At 45.1% G+C, this 21881-nt stretch overlaps 1 protein-coding gene across 2 annotated transcripts in view; it reads right to left on the reverse strand.

Annotated features, from left to right (window-relative positions):
* Tnks (tankyrase) overlaps nt 1-21881 on the reverse strand; it is a 332402-nt gene that overhangs the window by 156004 nt on the left and 154517 nt on the right. For both annotated transcript variants that reach the window (XM_075676418.1, XM_075676419.1), the window contains exon 11: nt 11262-11338. In XM_075676418.1, coding sequence (XP_075532533.1) covers nt 11262-11338 — 77 coding nt within the window. The remainder of the gene's footprint in view (nt 1-11261; nt 11339-21881) is intronic.

Here is a 21881-nt window from a genome sequence, read left to right on the forward strand (position 1 = left end):
TTATTCATGAATGAAGAGTGCAGGTATACCAACAGAAAATATTTTTTAACACTTTACGGACATCCTAAAAAAATTACAGGATTTTTTTTTCAAAATAAATCTCCAATAAGAATCTGAATATGCAATAAAAAAAAAAAAATCGACCCGGGGCGGTCGCATATGGAGAAAAAAATCGACCCTTAAAGGGTTAAGAAGAGCAGTTTCAGTCGAGCAGCCTGACCTGAAGCCGTATTGACATGGTGTTAAAACAGAATACTAGTTAAAGAAAGCAGTCACCCTAAGCAGAATAATTTTTTTTTAAATCTTTTGAAAACAGTGGAAGAATTGAGATTAGTCTATAGTTACTTGAATTTTCCCTTTCTCCGCCTTTGTACACCACAGCTACCCTTGCAATTTTCATCTGTTGAGGAAAAATGCCAGAGGTTAAGGAGATGTAAATGTGAGTGAGGCATGGAGTGAGCAGGTCGATAACAAAAAGAATTGGTTGTACAGTGCAGTCCACTTATAACGATGCCACATATGACGATATATCGGTTATAACGATGGGTCGACATGAGAGTGTCATTTTATGCATTAGGTCTATGGGAAAAAAAACATTCATAACGATAGGTTATTCACCGCATATAGGATATAACGATAAAAATTTCGCCGTCTGGACGGCGTTTTCCGTGCCAAATAATCGTAACATTTGTGTTACTTAGTTCCCTGAAATGAACGATGTCAAGACGAGGCGATGTTTACCTCTGCAAGTTCGTATCTGCCGCCATTACCGCGCGCCCGCACACAGGAGAGTACCTGAGTTGGCGCAGCACGCCACATGATGGCGCTAGCTGCTTCGTGCGCATCGGTCACAGTCGCTCCGAAAGAGAGAGAAAGAAAAAAAAAGCGACAAGCAAAGCGGCGTGGTGGCGCCCGTCCCTCACTCAGTCTCTCTCTCTCTCAGCAAGCGCGATAGCAGGCTGAAGCCACCTAAGCAGCGTGCAACCAACGGTGCAACCCAGTTCGAAGATGGCGCCGACAAAGCGCAAAGCTGTGTTGTTTGACACGAAGATGGATATTTCACAGGACTCTCGACGCGGCTTCAAGGTGAGCGCCCTCGTGAAGAAGTATGAGCTCGCCCATTCTACGATATCAACCATCTTGAAAACAACTGCTTCAAAAAGGCGGGCTTTTTGCATCAGGACAAACTTCCCCAACCCACTGAAACCACACGATGGAAGCCGCTGAAATAACCGAGCTCTGGGAGCTTGTTCCTACTGGTAACACAGGTGGTGCGTCGATGGAGGAGTTTTTGACTGCAGACAGTGCTGCCTCGTTCTGCGATGAGGTCACCGACGAGGCAATCGCCGAAGATATGCTGTCTCGACAGACGGCAAAGTTGTGCGATGGTGGCGACGGCAGCAAGCGACAGTGACAACAAGATTCAGTGGCTCCTTGACCCCGACCTCGATGTCCACGCAAAGTGCACTGTCGTCGATCGACTCCTTAAAGGTACGTCCACACTAGCGACAAAAATGCGTGCGACACGCTGCACGTGGCGAGCGGTGCTGTCGCGCGCGGAAAGATTCACGAAAAGCGGCAGCAACGCGCGGCAAACGCGCAAATGGGTGCGAGACCCATTTTTTTGCGGCAGCCGCAAAACGAGCACCAATAAGAAGCGAGCCGCTTTACGAGCCGTGCTGTTGTGGCGCCACCTGTCGCATAAGCAAAGAATCATAATCTATGGGCTCTGAGATTGAACAGTGACACGCGCGCCGTAAAATCTCAGAGGCCATTTACAATCAAGGGGGCTGTTTTTGTTAAGCCTTACCACACCGCTACTGAGATGTCGCCTCGCAATGGAGGCGTCTATGGAAACCGTGCGTGGATATGCGTGCCTCTATGATAAATCGAACGTCGGACAAGGAGCTGCGCGCCAACCGCTGGTACATTATTGGACAGCAGTTTGGCATGACAGGTGAATAATTGGTGAAGGCGGGGAAGTCAAGTGTGCGCCTGGCCCTGAGTGCCCTTGTACCGCACCCAAAACTTTCTCATCCGCTTTCTGGCACGTCGGCGTCGCACAAGTAAAGAACAAATAAGTATTATATAGTGTTCACAGCACCAGTAGCTCCTAGTCCATATCAGACATGCCTGAGCGTGGTCTGAGCGTGGCCGGCAGTGGCACAAAAAAACACAGACACTTCCGATGGAACACAAAATGGGCAGAACGGAGAGCGCATTGTCATGAGAAGTATCGAATGGAACGAAACAACGCAGGACTTCACGGGCCGTTGCCGCGTGCCACAAAAAGCGACTGTGGACTTGCCCGCACGCGTCTGCCGCGCGGGCGCATGCCGCATGCGGCGTGTCGTGTGTGTTTTTGTCGCTAGTGTGGCCGTATCTTAATTGATTTTATGCATGCTAAAGGATTGCCGCCAGTGTTCGTGTAGCAGCTGGAATCCATGCACACCGCGGTTGTGAAGCTGAAGCTGCCGCAAAAGCAAGTGCAGATTTCGGACTATTTCGGCGCGCCTAACGCTTCGCACGATCATTGGCGCTAGAAATAAAGTTTGTTTTTCACAGCCTACTTTCTACATCATCTATTCTTTAGAGCAAGTAGCGAATTCGAGTTCAGAGCTGCAAAGGTAGGTTCACTTTTTTTTTAAATAACTGCAGTCCAGATTAGCGATCATCGGTTATAACGATCATATTTTTCGTTTCTCTCGATATCGTTATAAGTGGACTTCACTGTATTTTTAATCCGCACACATCCATACCTTTAGTTTGCCTAAAGTTTTTGAACTCATTAAAAACTTCGATGTCATCAGCCTCATCAAGATACAAAGAATGTGTAAGGGGAGTGGGCAAATACATCAAGGCATCTCGATCATAAGTGCTTTCAACTACAGAGTCAAAGTAATCATTAAATTTGTTGGCAAGCACTTCATCTTTAAAAACCTTATTACCAACTTTGAGCTCTTTAATAGTACTGGCGGGTCGCCTTGATGATATAACAGAATTCAGCTTATTCCAAGTCTGTTTTGCATCAACGATACCATCGAACATGGAGTAGTAATAATCGCAGTTAGCTTGTTTTTGCAGTTTAGTCAGGTTATTTCGATATCTTTTAAACTGCTTCAACGCATCTGGGTCACGGCCATTCAAAAACACATGGTACAGCCTATTCTTTTCTTTTATCATTTTGATTAGTTTAGAGGAGATTCATGGCTTGCGAGCGTGTTTAGGTTTTTTCACGTGCCTGTAAGGAAAATGCTTTTGGTATACTGTGCACACGATCTTAATAAAACGGTCATAGGCATTATCAGGTAATGAAGAGGAGAGTATGTCATCCCAGCTCAACGAGCTTAAATATTGTAAATATTAAAATAAAAATATTAAAAGTGCGAAAAAATAACAGAAACCTTAAAATTTTTTCAGCACGGCCGTGCACTACCTCCGGGATCAGCCCACGCAAGAGGTTGCGTTTCTACCAGAAAGCTCACCTTCAAGCACAGTGTTCGCCACCAGTGTTTCCTGGTAAACATTACGGTTACATAAACTGCAGTTGCAAGGAAGTGTGAGAAGCAGTAAGGGATCTTTGAATGGTACCATGCGCCACTGTTAAAGGGCCCCTCACCAGGCCCCATAGCAAATTTTGGTTATACACTGGAAGTTGTTACGTGCCCTCTAGGCAGTGTTCTGCCGCAAAAATTTTTCAAATCGGCTCATTAATAGCCGAGACAGAAATAATTCAGTGCCAGGAACCCATGATTTCAGCAGGCAGGCTCTACTGCCAAGCAAGACGCTCCCTTCACTCACCCAGTCTAGCCTCTGCAAGCGAAATTCCTCCCCTGCGTTCTCCTATACCGGACCTCGAGGATCGCGTAACGCATATGTTCATTTAAATGCACTTCTGCTCACGGCATCACATGCGAGCTGCTGTCTCGTTTGCGTGCTGTGCACAAGGAAACATGACTAGGGGTATAATTCAGTGCTGCACGAATACTGAGGCAGAACAAGCGGATCCCAGAGCATGATCACGCTGCTGGAGCACAGTAGAAAATGGCACAGTTTCGGTACCTATGCACGTGAATGCACGACCGTGGGAACAAGCAGACGAAGCGGAAGTACATCTGTCTTGATTCGGTGCGAAGTAAAGCAAAAAACCCGCAGAAATTCCATTCGTGTGTTTTATTATTTCTCTAAACTTCAATTCGTCAATTCAAGCAACAGATCACACAGATAACAGATGTTGTCTTGAATAATTCTCGAAGTCACGTGTCACCACGAGCGAAATCACACTGCGGACACGAGTAACGTAGGCACAGGCACACGAGTACGTCATCCTCCGGCTTGGAGTGCAGTGGCCGTGAAGAGAAGGAAAAACGGCGTTCGGTTTGAAATTTCAGATCTTTCCGGGGCGCGTAGCGATGTAATACTTTGCAGATACGATCGTTATCGTGCAATGCATTCTCTGCGCTTGTCAGCTCAAAATGGCTAGACCTGGTGATGGGCCCTTTAAAGGGGAAGCTTAAGCGTACTCCAAATTTTTTTGAAGTGTGAAATTTTTTTTAGACCTGCATATATTGCATCAACTTTTCCTGAAAAATATGATACCAGGAATGCCTATCGCATTTTTACTGATCTCATTGAAAAATATAGCAAAAGTCATTGTTTTATTATTTATTTGTCAAAATTACAAGAAACTGCACACATACACATATGCAAAAATTGTGAAAAGATCACGAGTTAGCTTGACATTGGGACCAGAGAAGGCTTGTTCTGATGACAAGTTACCTCGTCATTGGCAATTAGGGGTTAATCAAAAATGGACAGTCCAGGTGCATTTTTGCCATCGCTATGATTTTCCGAATAAAGTCCAAGTGATGGGGATAATAAGTGGCCCACGCATTGTATGCTGCAGGTAAGAAGGCATGGTGGCTTGTTTTGCACTGGTGAGCTGAGGAAAAGGGGGGCTTAATGCCACTTTCCCATGTGCCCAATGATGGAGGTCACGTGATCCAATGCATGCTATGGTAGGAGAGCATGTGTCTTTAAAATTACATTCTGGGGTTTTACATGCCAAAACAACGATTTTATTATGAGGCACGCCGTAGTGGAGGACTCCGGGTTAACTTTGACCACCTGGGATTCTTTAATGTGCACCCAATGCATGGTAGGTGGGCATTTTTGCATTGCACCTCCTTCAAAATGCGGCAGCTGTGCCCCGGATTCGATTCCATGCCCTCGGGCGTAGTAGTGCAACACCACAGCTACCATGCTACCATGGCAGGTACGCACGTCTTCTCTAGCCTGACTGTGGCTGCGCATGGCTGTTCACATAACTGAGCATGGCCCTCGTATGTCGGAGCTCATCTGTGTGGAGGTCGTGTAATCGAGTTTTGGAGATGCGGCACCGTTGAAATGGTGAAGTGAAAGGCAGAACAAGGCATTCACTTCCCATTGCTGGCGCTCACCATGCCAGTGTTGTGATAGTGAGTGCTTGCAGTCATTGAGTAAGGTCATGCTTGTCTGTCCATGCATAACACCAAGCTTGCTCAGTTAGTAACTGAATGTTGACTGCCATTTCTACAGCCTATAAAACTATGAGCCCTACTTTGTATAGTTGTCTAATACTTTACTTTCGCTATCAATGCTTCACCTTTCGGGCAAAACTGACTTCCCCCTTTTAGGCTGTGTGCGAGTTGCCAAGCCAATGAAATCAACACACATGGTGGTTAATAAGGTTCTTCAAACACTATTATGGTCATGAAGCCCCGCTGGCATGGCTGATTTTAGAACAGCAGACTTAGCTGATGCACCCATTGTTTTCGGCATATATGCTCCGAGTGCTTAGACATTTGTCTTGCAAGTTGCAAAGGCTGCTAATGGGTTGTCAATACATCTTTGTCTTGCTCTGTTAAGGGGAGAGGTGGCGATCAGAGCTAACTTTTTTGTTCTTTGACCTAGACCAACGAAATTTGGCAGCCACACTCAAAAGTGTCTGAAATAAAGATATATACAGTTTCATTACGATATCTTGACTAGTTTTCAAGTTACAAAATGTTACATGTGTTCCGCCTGTGGAAAAAACCTGGCACTGTAACAAAACATGCCAGGGAGCTTCCTGTAGTTTTAATCTTTGCTCAAAAGAGCACTACAGGGTACAACAGTTCCAAAAATTTTTTAACTGCTTTATTTCCTTTTTACACAGAACATCATGTTCACTTTTTCCAATTGTACCAGAACTTGTCACTCACAAATTAGCATGCAGAATCAAAACTAAACCCTCAGCAATATATTGAAGACTGTCATACCCTCAAGCACACTTCAGGGAATACATCAAAACAGACAGGATCAAAATTGGTCCAGGCATTCCCATGCTGCCCTTTCCACAGTCGATGCAGAGTGCCCAAAACACACTTTTTAGAAAACGTCTCTCAAAGTTTCTGGAGCAGTTCACATCTCTCAAAATGCACCAGTATTGTAGTTTTTGCTGTGTTTGCTTACAGGTGACCTTTTGGGTCTCTGCCCTCTGATTCGCGCAGGTCGAGGTGCCGACGCACGAAGCACCTAGCCGTGCAGTCCGAGGTGCCGATGCGCAAAATGCGTAGTCGGGGGCTCGAGGAGTCGACACACTGTGTTCTTAGTCACGGAGTCCGAGGTGCCGACACACGAAATTAGTAGCCGCGGGCCCGAGGAGTCGACACTCGGATGTGCTTAGTTGTGCAGTCCGAGGTGCCGAAGCACGAAGTACCTAGCCACGCAGTCCGAGGTGCCAATGCACGAAATGCCTAGACGCGGGCTCTAAGAGTCGACACTCAATGTACTATGTAGTCGCGCAGTCGGAGGTGCCGATGCTTATTTCTTGTGCTTAGGCGAGAGTCCGAGATGTCCGCGCGCGATGTGCTTGATCGCCGAGTTGGAGACTCCTATGCGCGAAATGCTTAGCGGCAAGTCCGAGGATTGCGTGCGCGATGTGATTGGTCGGAAACACTGAGTGCTGAAAGGCTTAGCCGTGTGTCCGGATTCTGCACGCGAATTTTGGTAGCGATGTCCACACCGCCGATGCTCGGTATGCTTAGCTGCGGGTCTGAGACGTCCACAAATGCAGGGATCGGCTACGCTACTGCGATGTCCGCGTACCATCCGTTTTGACACGTCGAGATTACGGCCAGAGGAGACTTCCAGACTCGCAAGGTGCGAAGAGCCGAGCAGACGACGCGAGCGCCGGACCAATGGTGAACCGCGCTGGAGTCAAGTGGCGGGCGCGGCCAATCGCAGACTCCGGCACAACCTTCAATCATTTGCTTTTTGTGTGCTTGTTTCTGTATGGAGGAGGTAGCTGAAGCGGCAAATTTGAAGACGGAGAAATGCACTTTTTAACGAGACCCAAGATGGCGGCGCTTGGTTGCGCCGTTCCGGAGATGTTGTGGCTTGAAAAATTCTGTTTGTTCTTTATTTCCGCGAAATTTTTCGCCACCTTGGCTGATGAAATAATTTTTTTAGGGTACTTCTGCGTGGTTTGCAGTGACGATATTTCGGAATCAGAAAAAGAGTAATCGAAAATGTGATTTTCAAAAATTTGATTTTTTGGCCATTTTTCAATATGCAAAAGCCGCGTCCCCCCTTAAGAAGGTGATTTGAACTTCTCAGATTAGCACTGGCACTGTATTTCTGCAGAAAGTCAACCCCCAAGCATGAGGTCGTGTAAACACAGAGAGGAATGCTGATCCACAAGTCCAGGCTCTAGCCATGCATGTGTCCAGTGGAGTGACAACATGCTGCACAGGTGTTGCACAACTTTCTAGCTCAAGATTGCGTTGCCTGCCTCTTTAAACACAAAAGTAAACATGTATGTGTAGACTGCCTTGCAGTTCTGAAGCCGTTTTTGTGGTTGCTCATGTGGATCATCATGTGATCAACCCTTCGCTGAGTGCTGTTTTACTTGGCAGTCATTCATGGCCTAACATGATATTGATATGGGCAAGCTGGAATAGTGGCAGACAAACGAGCACAAGGTTTGCACAGTCCGGTACCTTGTCCATAAGCATAGTGTTGGTACACCTTACCAACAAGGATGTCGCACTTCTTTCTAGCTAACGAGTGTACAATAGGTGACTGTGCGATATTTCTTCTGCGCATTTTGATGCATGCCTCGTTTCATCTGTTGATTTGCTGTAGATGAGGGGAAGCAACTTCTTCAATATCACGCATGGATCCATTCGGCTGAAATAGGTGTGTCATATGTCTTTCATGCATGAGGCAGAGAGCTAGACTGCATTGTTCGTTCAGCTTGATCAAGGTGATTTATTTTGGTGCACATCTCAAGCAGCCCACAGTGGAAATCGTGCTGTAATACCAGAAATGCTTCTCAATTTTCATATGTTCTAGCACCACCCTTTTGGATAAGTATGCATCTTAGTTTTTCGTTGTTGGTTGCTGTTTCTTGGCTGAATTGGTTGAATGCAGCAACAAGTAAAAACTTTACCAGCCAGCCTTCGTCATTGTGGAATGACATCAACATTCGAGGGTTCTGAAGTGTGTGGTGGGCCTATGGTGTGCTTTCCATACTGGTTTGAGTGGTAGCTGGTTTGTCCTCGGGAGGTGGTTCTTGAACATTATGGCTGGCCCAATAAACAGGAGTATTAACTCTCACAGGGATGGTTTTTCTGCTCCTTTGTAGTACAGATGAAGGGTACACTGCATTTGCGAGAGTTTTATTTTGAAATCAGCTACGAAGCTGAGGGCTCAACATCATTCCAAGACCTTCAATAACATCCCTCCTTTATCTTTAGCTCCTTCAATAACATCTTTTAACGTGTTGTCCAATATACTAGGCAATAGTATATAAAGAGTGCACCAAAACAACTGAAGCAAGTTTCCCACTGAGTGAGTGTACCGTGCATCTATACGCAAGGTTTTACATTCAAAATGCATTAGTCATTAGGTAGGCATTATGTCAATACGGCATGAATCTGCAGTAATTACTTATGCCATATAAGAACAAAGGCTGCAATATATAGCGTCTCTCCTTAACTGAAGCATGTATGTTTTACTGAATGTACACGGTAAATACAGTAGAAGCTTGACGATACGAATCTATCGGGATGACGCAAAAAATCGTATCCCCCAAAATTTGCATCACCCAAAAACGTTAAAAAATTCGTAAATTAAAGAGAGAGACAGCAATAAGATGACCAACTTACTCGGAATTATTTATTATTTATTTTGTTTGCCGAAAGCTTTCATCTCACGGTGAAATATTTTGAAGAAATAAGCAGCATAATTTGAGAAAATTGCACGTTTTTAGCGTATTATCTTCAAAACCAGGAAAAAAATCTGGTTTCGGGAGGTTCTATCACACCACTGGTCACACAAATGTAGCTTTCCGTTGACGCTGCACCGCCCATCTTGGTATCATGGTGAACATGAGAGATCGTAGACTGAAATAGCCGCAGCACTGTATTTCGCCATGCAGAAATAAAAGCAACAAAAGCGAGCGCAAAAAGGGAAAGCTAGTGTCGCGATTCGTTACTGCAGTTGGTGCACCGGGAGCACTCCCATTGGCTCACGTGAATTTGAATCCCTGGCACACTTAGTTCACACACATTTTGGCCGCAGCAAGCTGCGCACCTCGCATGTTTCGAGGCCGACATTTCAATATGTCGCGTGTCACCAATCTTGGGGCGCGCGGATGTAACGAGAGATGAGGTTGGGAGATGCAGAGCAGCAGAGCAAATAGATTTTAATTGCACTCAAGACTCAATTGACTCAAAATAAAACTCAATGAAGGAATGGCAACCCTTATGTAGCCCAAACATGTCCTTATCCCCGTTTACGATAGTCCTTGGCATTTTCTATGTGAGAGTCGGGCAACTCTAGCCTATGGCTGCGACGCTATCAGAAAGGAGCGTTCTTACAGACTTTTGTCATCGCACGTATCTTCCGTGTCTGATGCGTGTCGGATCTTCATCATAGTCAGTGTTCTTGCCAACTCAGTAAACGTTGCTGCCTTGGTGTTGGCCAGTCAACACGTCCGTCCCCGATGCCGGTGTCCCGAACTCCGTCAGTGACGTGGCACCCCGGCCTCACCACCGGTTAAGCCTGACTCCGGGTTCCGCTGCTACTTCGAGTGCCGACGAGATGCCCTGGGGACTATCGTACGTGCTGGTCTGCCTCTGAAGGGGGATCCTTTCTGGAGTGACTGGTACTGCCTGCAGCAGGTCCAAGGAGCCTCGCTCGAACGTCACCGAGGTCCAACGGCCACACCCTGGACCGCCAGCGTCACGGACTTGACCGAACCTCCATGGCTCCCGTCGCCAGTGCGATGCTGATGCTAGTACCTTCTTGGCCCAGAGCCACATCGATAATGCCAGCTCGGCGCTGCTTCTCCCTCGATCACAGCTTGGGTCACGCGCCTCGAGGGTTCATGCCGTTCAAACTGATACGTGCACATCACCTTCTTCCTTTCTACGCCGCATGCCTCTTACATATGACACAATATCTACCTGGTTATCTCGAGTTTCTTGTGCTGCTGTGTCCTAGTCCTAGCTGCTACATGATGGTGATTAGAACATGATTTGCGCAAGATAAGGAAATCTGTTTGCTTCTCGTTGTGGCGGTGAAGCTACTTCATATCGTGCGATTTGACAGGCGCAAAGGTAGAAAAGTTTCTAATTGTGATCAGCTACTGAAGACAATGGAAGATGTGGAATACTGAGGTAATGCTACCCATTGAAGCGGATATCGAAGATCTTGCAAATGCAGCAAGACTCTACTGTATGTGATTGCCAGCTCCTGTAAAGTTGCAAGGTGTTTTAAAACGGTCAGCAAGTAGCATAATACTACACAAAGCAAAAGTTTCTTTTTTTTTTTACTTTGTTGGGGGATGGGGGTGGAGTAAACACGGAGTGACATAGGTTGTCATGGCAACAGGAATATAACCGGCAAATGCGTGTGGCTGCTCTGCTGGCCTGACAACAGCCAGTGTCTGGTGCTACTGGTGCATGGAGGCCCCCTTGCAAAGGATCGCATAGTGGCTTGATTGTTCGTAACATCCACTACAGTACAAAAAACGGTTTGCAACACTAAAAATTTAGCACACTGGAAGCTAATGGATTTGGGGTGAGACTTTTAAAAACTTCGCATCAGGCGTGACCGCAACACCGAGATTCTGCTGTAAACAATACATCAAAAATAATTACAAAATAAGCAAGGTTATGCACACTAATAGTTAAACTATAAATACATTATCAAAGGCAGAAATAAAGACACACCTTCACAATGTCAAGATCTCCAGCTTTTGCTGCTTCAAGCAGCTGGAACTCTGCATCTCCACTGCTGTGCTGAGGTTCTGCATGGAGTCAAAATTTTATATTACACTCTCAACACGGTATGTTTATTACATAGAGGTCGCATCACATAGGCATACAACCAGGGCACATAAGACACTAAAAGGGCCCTACAAATTCTTTGGACATAGTTAAATACTGGTATGAACACTTAGAATATTTGTGAACATGACATGCCAATACCAAAGGGAACAGAAGAATTACATTAATAGTAAAAAAAAAAGAAAAGGGTACTGCAGTGCTGCTCAGACCCTGCAGCAAAGTTGCAGCAGTGGCTTTTGAAATCACTGGGCCTTGTTCTTGCAAGCAAACACTACATCGTTTTCCTGACAACAGTGACCTGTTCCTCCAATCTATTGTGCTCGTTAGTTTGGTGAGCCCTATGTTCTTTCTCTGCAGTGGCGCATTTAGTTTCTGCCATGGTCCATGCTTTACAAGGAGGGGCCATCTTCGATCGAGACTTATAGCTTGGCAGAAACATGTTTCCGCTGATTGGGGGCATGCCCTTCATATGTACACAGGCAATTAAAAAACAAACAAAAACAGAATGTTTGTTGTAAGAGATTAAAAAAAATTAAATTATGCGGCTTTACGTGCCAAACCACGATATGATTACGAGGCACGCTGTAGTGGGGGACTAAGCATCAATTTTGACCACCTGGGGGTTTTTTAGTGTACAACCAGTGCACTGTACATGGGCGTTTTTGCATTTCCCCTGTCGCTATAAATGTAAAGTCGACCTTTGCTTCACAAAGTCCAGAAACTGCTTCACTCCATATGACAAGCACCGAAAAGCTAACTTTTTCCGTTTTGTGCCCAAAGAACAGCTGTGTGCCAATTACTGTATTTTCGAGCTTATAACTCACCCTTTTGTGTAAGTCACACCCCCCTCCTCATTTCCAAGAGTTTCAAAGAAAACATTGGTGTATAAGTTGCACCGGTATATAAGATGAGCCTATTTTAACTGGGCCGGCATAATGAAACGATACATGCATGTACACTCACCGCTAAATGCCAAATTCATCACTTTCAGAAAACTGAATTTTTATGGGCCGCTAATTCTAGCAGGAAATAATCTTCAACCAATACTCCTCTTAGGCACAGTAAATCAATATTTAGTGCATTTCACTCGAAGCCATTGAAGGCCTCATTCTCCGACGCACTGTCAGAAGCTTCAGCCACTTGGGCTGGTTGCATCACTGGGTAACCGCCATTGGCCATTGAATCACGCGATGTTGTAGTCACGTCACTGGCATTGGCTCTTCTACGCCACATGCAACTAGCACAACCAACTACCATGAGCACACGTGACAAGTTCATCGGTGTGCTTACGTCTAGAGAGCTCCCAACTGCGCGAACCTGCGAGTGTGAACACTGAACTTGGGCATTTGATGTGATCAGTGTGGCTTCCAGGGGCGAATTGGCCCGATCTTCACACATGCTCTCGTGCTTTCCATATGCACTACTGTTGTAGTTCTCTCTCTCCATGTCACATTAATTGTTTCGATTGGCATCATCGACCATGACGAACCTTGTACCGCCAGAGATCACGCGCTGTGGGATTGCTGCGTATGTCAAAGCACTGACCATGGCTGGGTCGTTCACCAAAGTTACGAACATTCCAAAAATAGAATATTCAAGAAGTCGAATATTAGATCTTCAATCAGTGAATCGAATTACTCAAATGTTCGCGATTCGATTCAAAATCGAATATTTGAGTATTTGCACACCCCTAGTTGTAACACTTTTTCGCTGGAGTACAATAACTGGAGTACAATAACTGCACAATAAATCGTACAATAAATCGCGGTTATCTTATCACAATCGCCGCCTTGCAGCTATTGTCCCACCGTTTACATCGCATACACACACACAATTTCTTTCCTTGTACAAACATGTTGGTCCATCTGGAAACACTATCCAGAACTTTAAATTTAACTGTATATTTATTAGTTTTTTTTATAGCTTCCCTTCATTTTTTTCATGTGGCCAGAAGAAATGTTGGCTTTGCAAATGTTTGTGTATTATTTATAAAGTATTTTATGAAATTAAGTAAAAGCTGCTATTGATAATTCCCTCCCAAAATGAAGAAACTATGGCTGAATCAATGAAGCGAGGAAAGCAAAAGAGGAAATTACTGCATAGAAAACATGGCTACCTGTATTTGCTCTCTAATCCACATTTCTGCTTTTCTGTCTCTTTACGCTACACCTAATATTTTTTGTTCTATTGGTTGTGGCACAGTCTTTAAATGGACCCTGAAAGCATTTTGACAATTTTGTACGAATGTACCAAGCCTTTTGGGTAGGTCCTTCTCATAGTTAAGTCACACATCTAAGCGCTCTGCGTAAAGGATGTTTTATTATAAGATTTTGAAAATGTACATCGCTACAGATCACAGTGCGCCGCTCCTCTGAGTTTTCAGCCGCCCCACCCCTATTGAGATGCGTTGTCCAACTGACGTCAGCAGGGCAAGATATCCAAATGGCTATCTAGGGCGCATCATCGATTTTTCCAAATTTATGGTGACCAAATGTGTTTTTTCAGTGTATTTCTTATTTAATAGTCAACAAAATAGTTCTTTAACTATTTTTTAGCTAAAAATTTATTTTATTTATTTTAACTAAATATAGTTAAAAATTGTTTTTCTTTTCAGTTTATTTCTTAATTAAGTGGATACATGCTTACATAAGTATACAGAAGGAGGTCCCAGAGCATGTGGCTGAAAGGAGACCTCCTGTCAGAAAATATATACATTTGTGCAAATATGCAGCATAAAACAGCAACACAGCAGTCACTAAGTGGAAAATTATACAAAGTAAATGCAGTACAAACTGCAAAATAATATAAAGTCAATAGCTAGTCATATAATTAAAACAGTAGTTTAATGCATTCACAACGTAACAAATCAAAAATATTTATAAAGGCTACAAATGCAAAAAAAAATAAAGGAAAGACAGAAAGGAAATGAGCAAGAGTGAATAGTTCAGATATGTGGATTATTTTGGCTATCTCGTAGAAAAGTGAATGTTTTCTTGCAGAAACAAAGAGCGCTTGACATCTAGTGTGAGGCTGTTCCAAGTAGATAATGATGCGAAATATCCAGATTGTTTTCCATAATTAGTATGTATTAGTGACAATAAGAAACTGTTAGCTGCAAATCTTGTGCAGTTCAAGTTAACCAAAGTAGCCTCAGAAAATATATTTTCGAAGTACTCATCCAGTAATATTGTTTAATTGGAAGTTAATTTTCAGCCGGGATCCTCGACGTGACCATCATTCTTTGGTAGAATGTGCAATTTTTCAAGTGTTGCAAGTGCTCCGCGTTGATGTCATCGCCACCGCAGCCGCCCGCAACGGCCGCCCGCTTCTTGGAGTGGCGCGATTATTCATTGCTACGGCTGCTGTGGCCTCCGCGATCAACTCCGGCGGGAGGCGAAGCGGCTCCCGCCGGAGGCCACACGCGGCTGCCGCGCGTGGCCGGAGCTGATCGCGGAGGCGACGCGGGTGCCATAGGTGCACGCAGCGCTGCATACTAGCAGTGGCGAGATTGTGCGAGATTAGTCTTGCAGCGTGCGCAGCTCGAGGCGTGTGTTGGTCGGGCGCCTTTGTGCGAGAAGCTCGTAGGCTAGGTAGTTCCACGAGTGATTCGGAATTGACTGTACCTAGTCGCGCAGTTTATAGCCATGGAAAACCGTGGCTCTTATCGCACGCTCGACCTGGCAACGAAAGTCGAGGTTTTGAAGGAAGTTGAGAAGGGAGGTGCCGCCAAACAAGACATAGCGCGGAAGTACGGGATCAAGCCGAACACGCTCTCTAACTACATCAAGAACAAGCGCACAATATTGGATGCATTTGAGAATGACAAGTTCAAGACTTCTCGGAAGCGAATGCGCACCGGCGCTTACCCAGAGTTGTAGAAGGCTCTGCTGGTTTGGATTAGGGAGGCCAGGAGCAACAAACTTCCTCTCAGCGGAGACATAGTTGCGATGAAAGCCCGAACGCTTGCAGCAATGTTGGGGATCGATGACTTCGTTTCGTCAGATGGATGGCTGACGCGCTTTAAAGATCGCCATGACCTGGTTTTCAAGAGCGTGTGTGGTGAAAAGGCGTCCGTTAACCAGGAAACATGCGCCACATGGAAGGACGGAAAGCTGCGTGGATATCTCGCCGAATACAGACCGGAAGACATCTTCAATGCAGATGAGACTGCACTCTTCTATCGGCTTCTACCAGAGAAGACCCTGACATTAAAGGACAACGACTGTGCTGGGGGCAAACGCAGCAAGGAGAGAGTGTCGGTGCTGATCGCGGCAAACATGACTGGCACGGAACGATGTCGGTTACTTGTGATTGGGAAAGCCGTGAAGCCGAGATGTTTTAAAGGCGTGAAGACGCTGCCTCTGGACTATGAAACTAACAAAAAAGCGTGGATGACGGCCGAAATCTTCAAGAGCTGGATAAGCAAATTGGACCGCAAGTTTGCTGCTTCGAACCGCAAGGTGTTGTTCCTTGTCGATCACTGCAGTGCTCACGTGAATGTGCCAGCCTTGAGTGCAATACGCCTCGCATTTTTGCCTGCAAACACAACGGCTGTTTTGCAGCCAATGGACCAAGGCATCATCAAGAATGTTAAAGTCCTGTACAGGCGGCGCCTCCTCGAGCGCATGATTTTGTGTATGGATAGCTCCACAAAGTACGAGGTGAGCCTGCTTAGTGCCATCCACATGTTGGCGCGAGCATGGGATCGTGTGAAGCAAGAAACAATCGCAAACTGCTTCAGGGCTTGCGGTTTTGTGGCAGCTTCTTCGGAGGATGCCTCTGAAATTTCAGCGGAGGAAGCGTCAACAAGCGAGCTTGACGGCACTGATTTTGGTGATGCTCTCGGGGACGTCAATTTTGAAGATTACGTCGCCGTAGACAAGGCGGTCAAAACGCGCGGTGCGGTGACGGATAGCGAAATTGTAGAGATTATTCGGCCCCAGGAAGCGACCCAGCAAAGCGACGATGACGTTGAAGGCGAGCCGCAACCTAAGGCTGCCGATGTAGCTGCGGGCCTTGCTCTCGCGGAGCGCTTCTTTGCCGCTGAAGGTAACGCGGAAGAAGCGTTCCGCCACATCTACAGCCTGCAGAACTTGCTTTCAGCAGCACGATTCGGCAATAAGAAGCAAAGCAAGATGACCGACTATTTTTCTTAGAGAAAATACTCGATTTCGCCACAAATAAAGTGCTGTTTTTTGTGTTTTGTGCTTAATTGAAAGTTCGTTTAATTCGAAGTTTTTTGCGGTCCCTGTGAACTTCGTATTAACGGGAGTCGACTGTACCTGCAATGGAAAGACAGGCGGTTGTGAATATGATGTCTACCGTGCACACAACCAACAAATTCGTCCTTGCAAAGCGATGAAAGAAAGTCTGGAATACGTGGACAGAAGTGTCTGTGAAGAAGCCGGTGCTGATCAAGAAATACAATGTGGGCATGCTTGGAGTGGATAAATCCGACCAGCTCATAAGATCCTACAACGTTCTTATGAAGCCCGTGCGTTGGTGGAAGACTGTTTTTCTACTGTATCGATATAGCTGTAGTAAATAGCTTTATAATGTTTGACGAGCATCGTCGGCAGCATCCAGAAGTCCCAGAATTATAGAGAAGTTTGCACTTTGACAAGGTTGCCTTCAGGCTAAAACTAATCGACCAGCTGCTGGGGTATGATGAGCCACATCTTGCGGACCCCCCAGTCGCACCTGTTGTTCCCTCTCGGAGTGCACCTCAAGTTCAGCAGCATCAACCACAAAAAATGGAAAGAAACTGTAAACTGTACTAAGGAGAAAGAAAAGTTGAGCAGAAAACAAATGTTTTCTGCAAAACATGTGCAGCTAACCTCTGTTTCACTTCATCGAGAAACTGCTTCACATGGTGGCACGACAAACACTAGGTCTAATGTTTTCCTGTGTACCTGAAGAACTTTTGTAGGTACAGAGCTAATATTTGCAGGCTGATTTCATATGGCCCTTTTGTTGAAAATGTATATTTCAATTTTTAAAATATTTTTTTGTGCAAAGCAGCATCGATGTTTTTATCGATCTTTCTCATTCTTGTTGCGATTATATTGTTTTACCAATTTTTTTCCGTACTATTATTAATAAATATTTGTTTGAAATTAATACGTTGGAAAGATCATTTCTTCTTCTACAATTTGATACCATACACTTCAACATGAATCGTTTGCTGTGGTGGGAAAAAAATAATTACCAGACTACCTGAAAACTACCGATTTTCGCATGGTCCCGAAAGTGTTAAATTACGGCGCTTATGTTTTAATGCAGCTGTACCCTACGCGTCGACAAAATATGTCCAAACCATTTCAAGGACACTAAGTTCTTAAGCTTCTTTGTTAACCTCCAAGTTTCTGCCCCATATGATATGTTGGTAAAGGTAGAATACAATTATTGTAGACTTTTCTTTCCAAGGATAGCGCTAAGCTGCCAGTCAGGATTTGGTAATCCCTGCTGTATGCCCTTCAACCAATTTTTATTCTTCTGTAAATTTCCTTCGATAATATGGATAAGATAGTTCAAGTGGCTGAGGAGTTCTATAGAGATCTATACAGTACCAGTGGCACCCACAAAGATAATGGAAGAGTGAATAGTCTAATGGAATTTGACATCCCACAAGTAACGCCCGAAGAAGTAAAGAGAGCCTTGGGAGCTATGCAAAGGGGGAAGGCAGCTGGGGAGGATCAGGTAACAGCAGATTTGTTGAAGGATGGTGGGCAGATTGTTCTAAAAAAAGTGGCCGCCCTATATACGCAATGCCTCATGACTTCGAGCGTACTGGAATCTTGAAAGAACGCTAACATAATCCTAATCCATAAGAAAGGGGACGTCAAAGACTTGAAAAATTATAGATCGATCAGCTTACTGTCCGTTGTCTACAAAGTATTTACTAAGGTAATCGCAAATAGAATCGGGAACACTTTAGACTTCTGTCAACCTAAGGACCAGGCAGGATTCCGTAAAGGCTACTCAACAACAGACCATATTCACACTATCAATCAGGTGATAGAGAAGTGTGCGGAATAAACCAACACTTATATATAGCTTTCATTGATTACAAGAAAGCGTTTGATTCAGTTGAAACCTCAGCAGTCATGGAGGCATTATGGAATCAGGGTGTAGACGAGCCGTATGTAATAATACAGAAAGATATATATAGCGGCTCCACAGCCACCGTAGTCCTCCATAAAGAAAGCAACAAAATCCCAATAAAGAAAGGTGTCAGGCAGGGAAATACGATCTCTTCAATAGTATTCACAGCGTGTTTACAGGAGGTATTCAGAGACCTGGATTGGGAAGAATTGGGGATAAGAGTTAATGGAGAATACCTTATTAACTTGCGATTCGCTGATGATATTGCCTTGCTTAGTAACTCAGGGAACCAATTGCAATGCATGCTCACTGACATGGACAGGCAAAGCCCAGAAGGGTGGGTCTAAAAATTAATCTGCAGAAAACTAAAGTAATGTTTAACAGTCTCGGAAGAGAACAGCAGTTTATGATAGGCAACGAGGCACTGGAAGTGGTAAGGGAATACATCTACTTAGGGCAGGTAGCGACCGCAGATCCGGATCATGAGACTGAAATAATCAGAAGAAGAATAATGGGCTGGGGTGCGTTTGGCAGGCATTCTTAGATCATGAACAGCAGGTTGCCATTATCCCTCAAGAGAAAAGTGCATAACCAGCTGTGTCTTACCAGTACTCACGTACGGGGCAGAAACCTGGAGGCTTATGAAAAGGGTTCTACTTAAATTGAGGACGACGCAACGAGCTATGGAAAGAAGACTGATGGGTGTAATGTTAAGGGATAAGAAAAGAGCAGATTGGGTGAGGGAACAAACGCGAGTTAATGACATCTTAGTTAAAATCAAGAAAAGGAAATGGACATGGGCAGGGCATGTAATGAGGAGGAAAGATAACCAGTGGTCATTAAGGGTCACGGACTGATTCCGAGAGAATGCAAGCGTAGCAGGGGGTGGCAGAAGGTTAGGTGGACGGATGAGATTGACCCTTTGAGGGTCGAATTATTTTGAAGAACTTTCCCAGGTGGTCAAATTACTTTATTGCGGATCTTGAATCTACAAGATGTATAAAGTCGGGAATAAATAGTAAAAAAAAATTAGCAACGGTATTTTGGTGTCGGCATCACTCAGAACTGCAAAATGTTCAATAGTATTTCAGAGTGTGGTACTTCTTGAAACACGAGTCTCCGCACAGGCGCAGAGAGCGAGAATACCTCATGAGCGGCGATGATAAGCCAGCTAAGAGCAGTGCCAATCAAGATAGAAATCAACTTCCGCCACCCCTGCGATAGCGTGCCAACAAAGATAAAAATCACGATTCACGCGCCTCCGTTGCGGCGGAACCAAAACCGCGAAAGCGCGTTGCCGCTGAGAGCGAGAATACCTCGCCAGCGGCAGTTATAAACAAGCTAAGAGCAGCACCAATCAAGATAGAAATCAAGTTCCACCGCATCTGCAAGAGAGTGCCGACAAAGAGAAAAATGACGTTTCGCGCGCCTCCGTTGCGATCACGCAACGAAACCGAAACCACAAAGGGGGTGTTGCCGCAGTCTGCGCGACGCGCTGAAGCTAGAAGTCAGTTCTGTTTATCTCCCCAAGCAGGTAGCACAAATTTCAAACACTTCTTGTAAGTCCTAAGAGGTGGCAGCACCTCCCAGTGAGCGTGCATCGTGATCATGGCGCGAAATTTCAAACGGAGGGTCGAAACTGTACCCGTACGGCAAAGACCTTGCGGGACAGAAAACCGCCGCCGTACATGTACGGCTAAAACCGTCAAAGGGTTAAAAAGTTTGCAGGGACAACATGGCTACAATTAGCACATGACCGGGGTAACTGGAGAAGTATGGGAGAGGCCTTTGCCCTGCAGTGGGCGTAGCCAGGCTGATGATGATCATTAAATTTCTTTTACATGTTCAGGGTGTGCTGCAAGTTAGTAATTCACCTAGATACACATCATCATCATCAGCCTGGTTACGCCCACTGCAGGGCAAAGGCCTCTCCCATACTTCAACAACCCTGGTCATGTACTAATTGTGGCCATGCCATGCCTGCAAACTTCTTAATCTCATCCGCCCACCTAACTTTCTGCCGCCCCCTGCTACGTTTCCCTTCCCTTGGGATCCAGTCCGTAACCCTTAATGACCATCGGTTATCTTCCCTCCTCATTACATGTCCTGCCCATGCCCATTTCTTTTTCTTGATTTCAACTAAGATGTCATTAACTCGCGTTTGTTCCCTCACCCAATCTGCTCTTTTCTTATCCCTTAACGTTACACCTATCATTCTTCTTTCCATAGCTCGTTGCGTCGTCCTCAATTTGAGTAGAACCCTTTTCGTTAGCCTCCAGGTTTCTGCCCCGTAGGTGAGTACTGGTAAGACACAGCTATTATATACTTTTCTCTTGAGGGATAATGGCAACCTGCTGTTCATGATCTGAGAATGCCTGCCAAACGCACTCCAGCCCATTCTTATTCTTCTGATTATTTCCGTCTCATGATCCGGATCCGCCGTCACTACCTGCCCTAAGTAGATGTATTCCCTTACGACTTCCAGTGCCTCGCTGCCTATTGCAAATTGCTGTTCTCTTCCAAGACTGTTAAGCATTACTTTAGTTTTCTGCAAATTAATTTTTAGACCCACTCTTCTGCTTTGCCTCTCCAGGTCAGTGAGCATGCATTGCAATTGGTCCCCTGAGTTACTAAGCAAGGCAATATCATCAGCGAATCGCAAGTTACTAAGGTAACTTGCGATTCGCTGATGATACACATACTCTTGCACAGATTGTAGATGATGATGAATGTAGTGTTTTGTGGTGCAAGGGCCAAATGGGGCCAAAGAGCGCCAGGCCGGTGTTAATGTGTTTGCAGTGGAGCTATGAATGACGAAGGGAAAATGTTACGTGGCTGTAAAGGGGCCTAAAAAAAAAACAGTCGCTGTAAAGTGCGTAAAACCTATACAAGATAAAATGATGTCAATGGTTAATGAGCTGTACAATGGACACGAAAGATACATTGTGAAATAATCATGATATAGTGAAATATGTCATAGATAAACATTTGCACGAAGCACTACTGCCTTAACAGAGCCCTTGAGATGCAATGGCCTGGAGGCATGTGCTATACAAAACTACCATCACAGTGGCATCCTCTGGAAAGAGGATGTGCTATGAATTTATGGGGATAAAAACTTGCAAGTCAACATCGTTCAAAAAACCTAAAATTTCTTTGGTGTCAAAGAACGATTCTGCACCAAGAAACATTGCAGGATGGAGAGGGGTGTGCTGGCTATATACAAGAGGAAAATGTTTCTTTCTCTCAGCTTTGGCTGTCCGACACTCCAAGAAGATGTAGAGGACGGTCAGCATCTCACCACATCTACCACAGGGTGGAGGCTCATTTCCAGTCAGTAAAAAATTGTGAGCGGCATATCTTATTTTGTTGTAGCACAAGCTGAATAAGGACAACAGA

This window comes from Dermacentor variabilis, unplaced genomic scaffold (assembly GCF_050947875.1).
Source record: "Dermacentor variabilis isolate Ectoservices unplaced genomic scaffold, ASM5094787v1 scaffold_12, whole genome shotgun sequence".
Lineage (NCBI taxonomy): Eukaryota > Metazoa > Arthropoda > Arachnida > Ixodida > Ixodidae > Dermacentor > Dermacentor variabilis.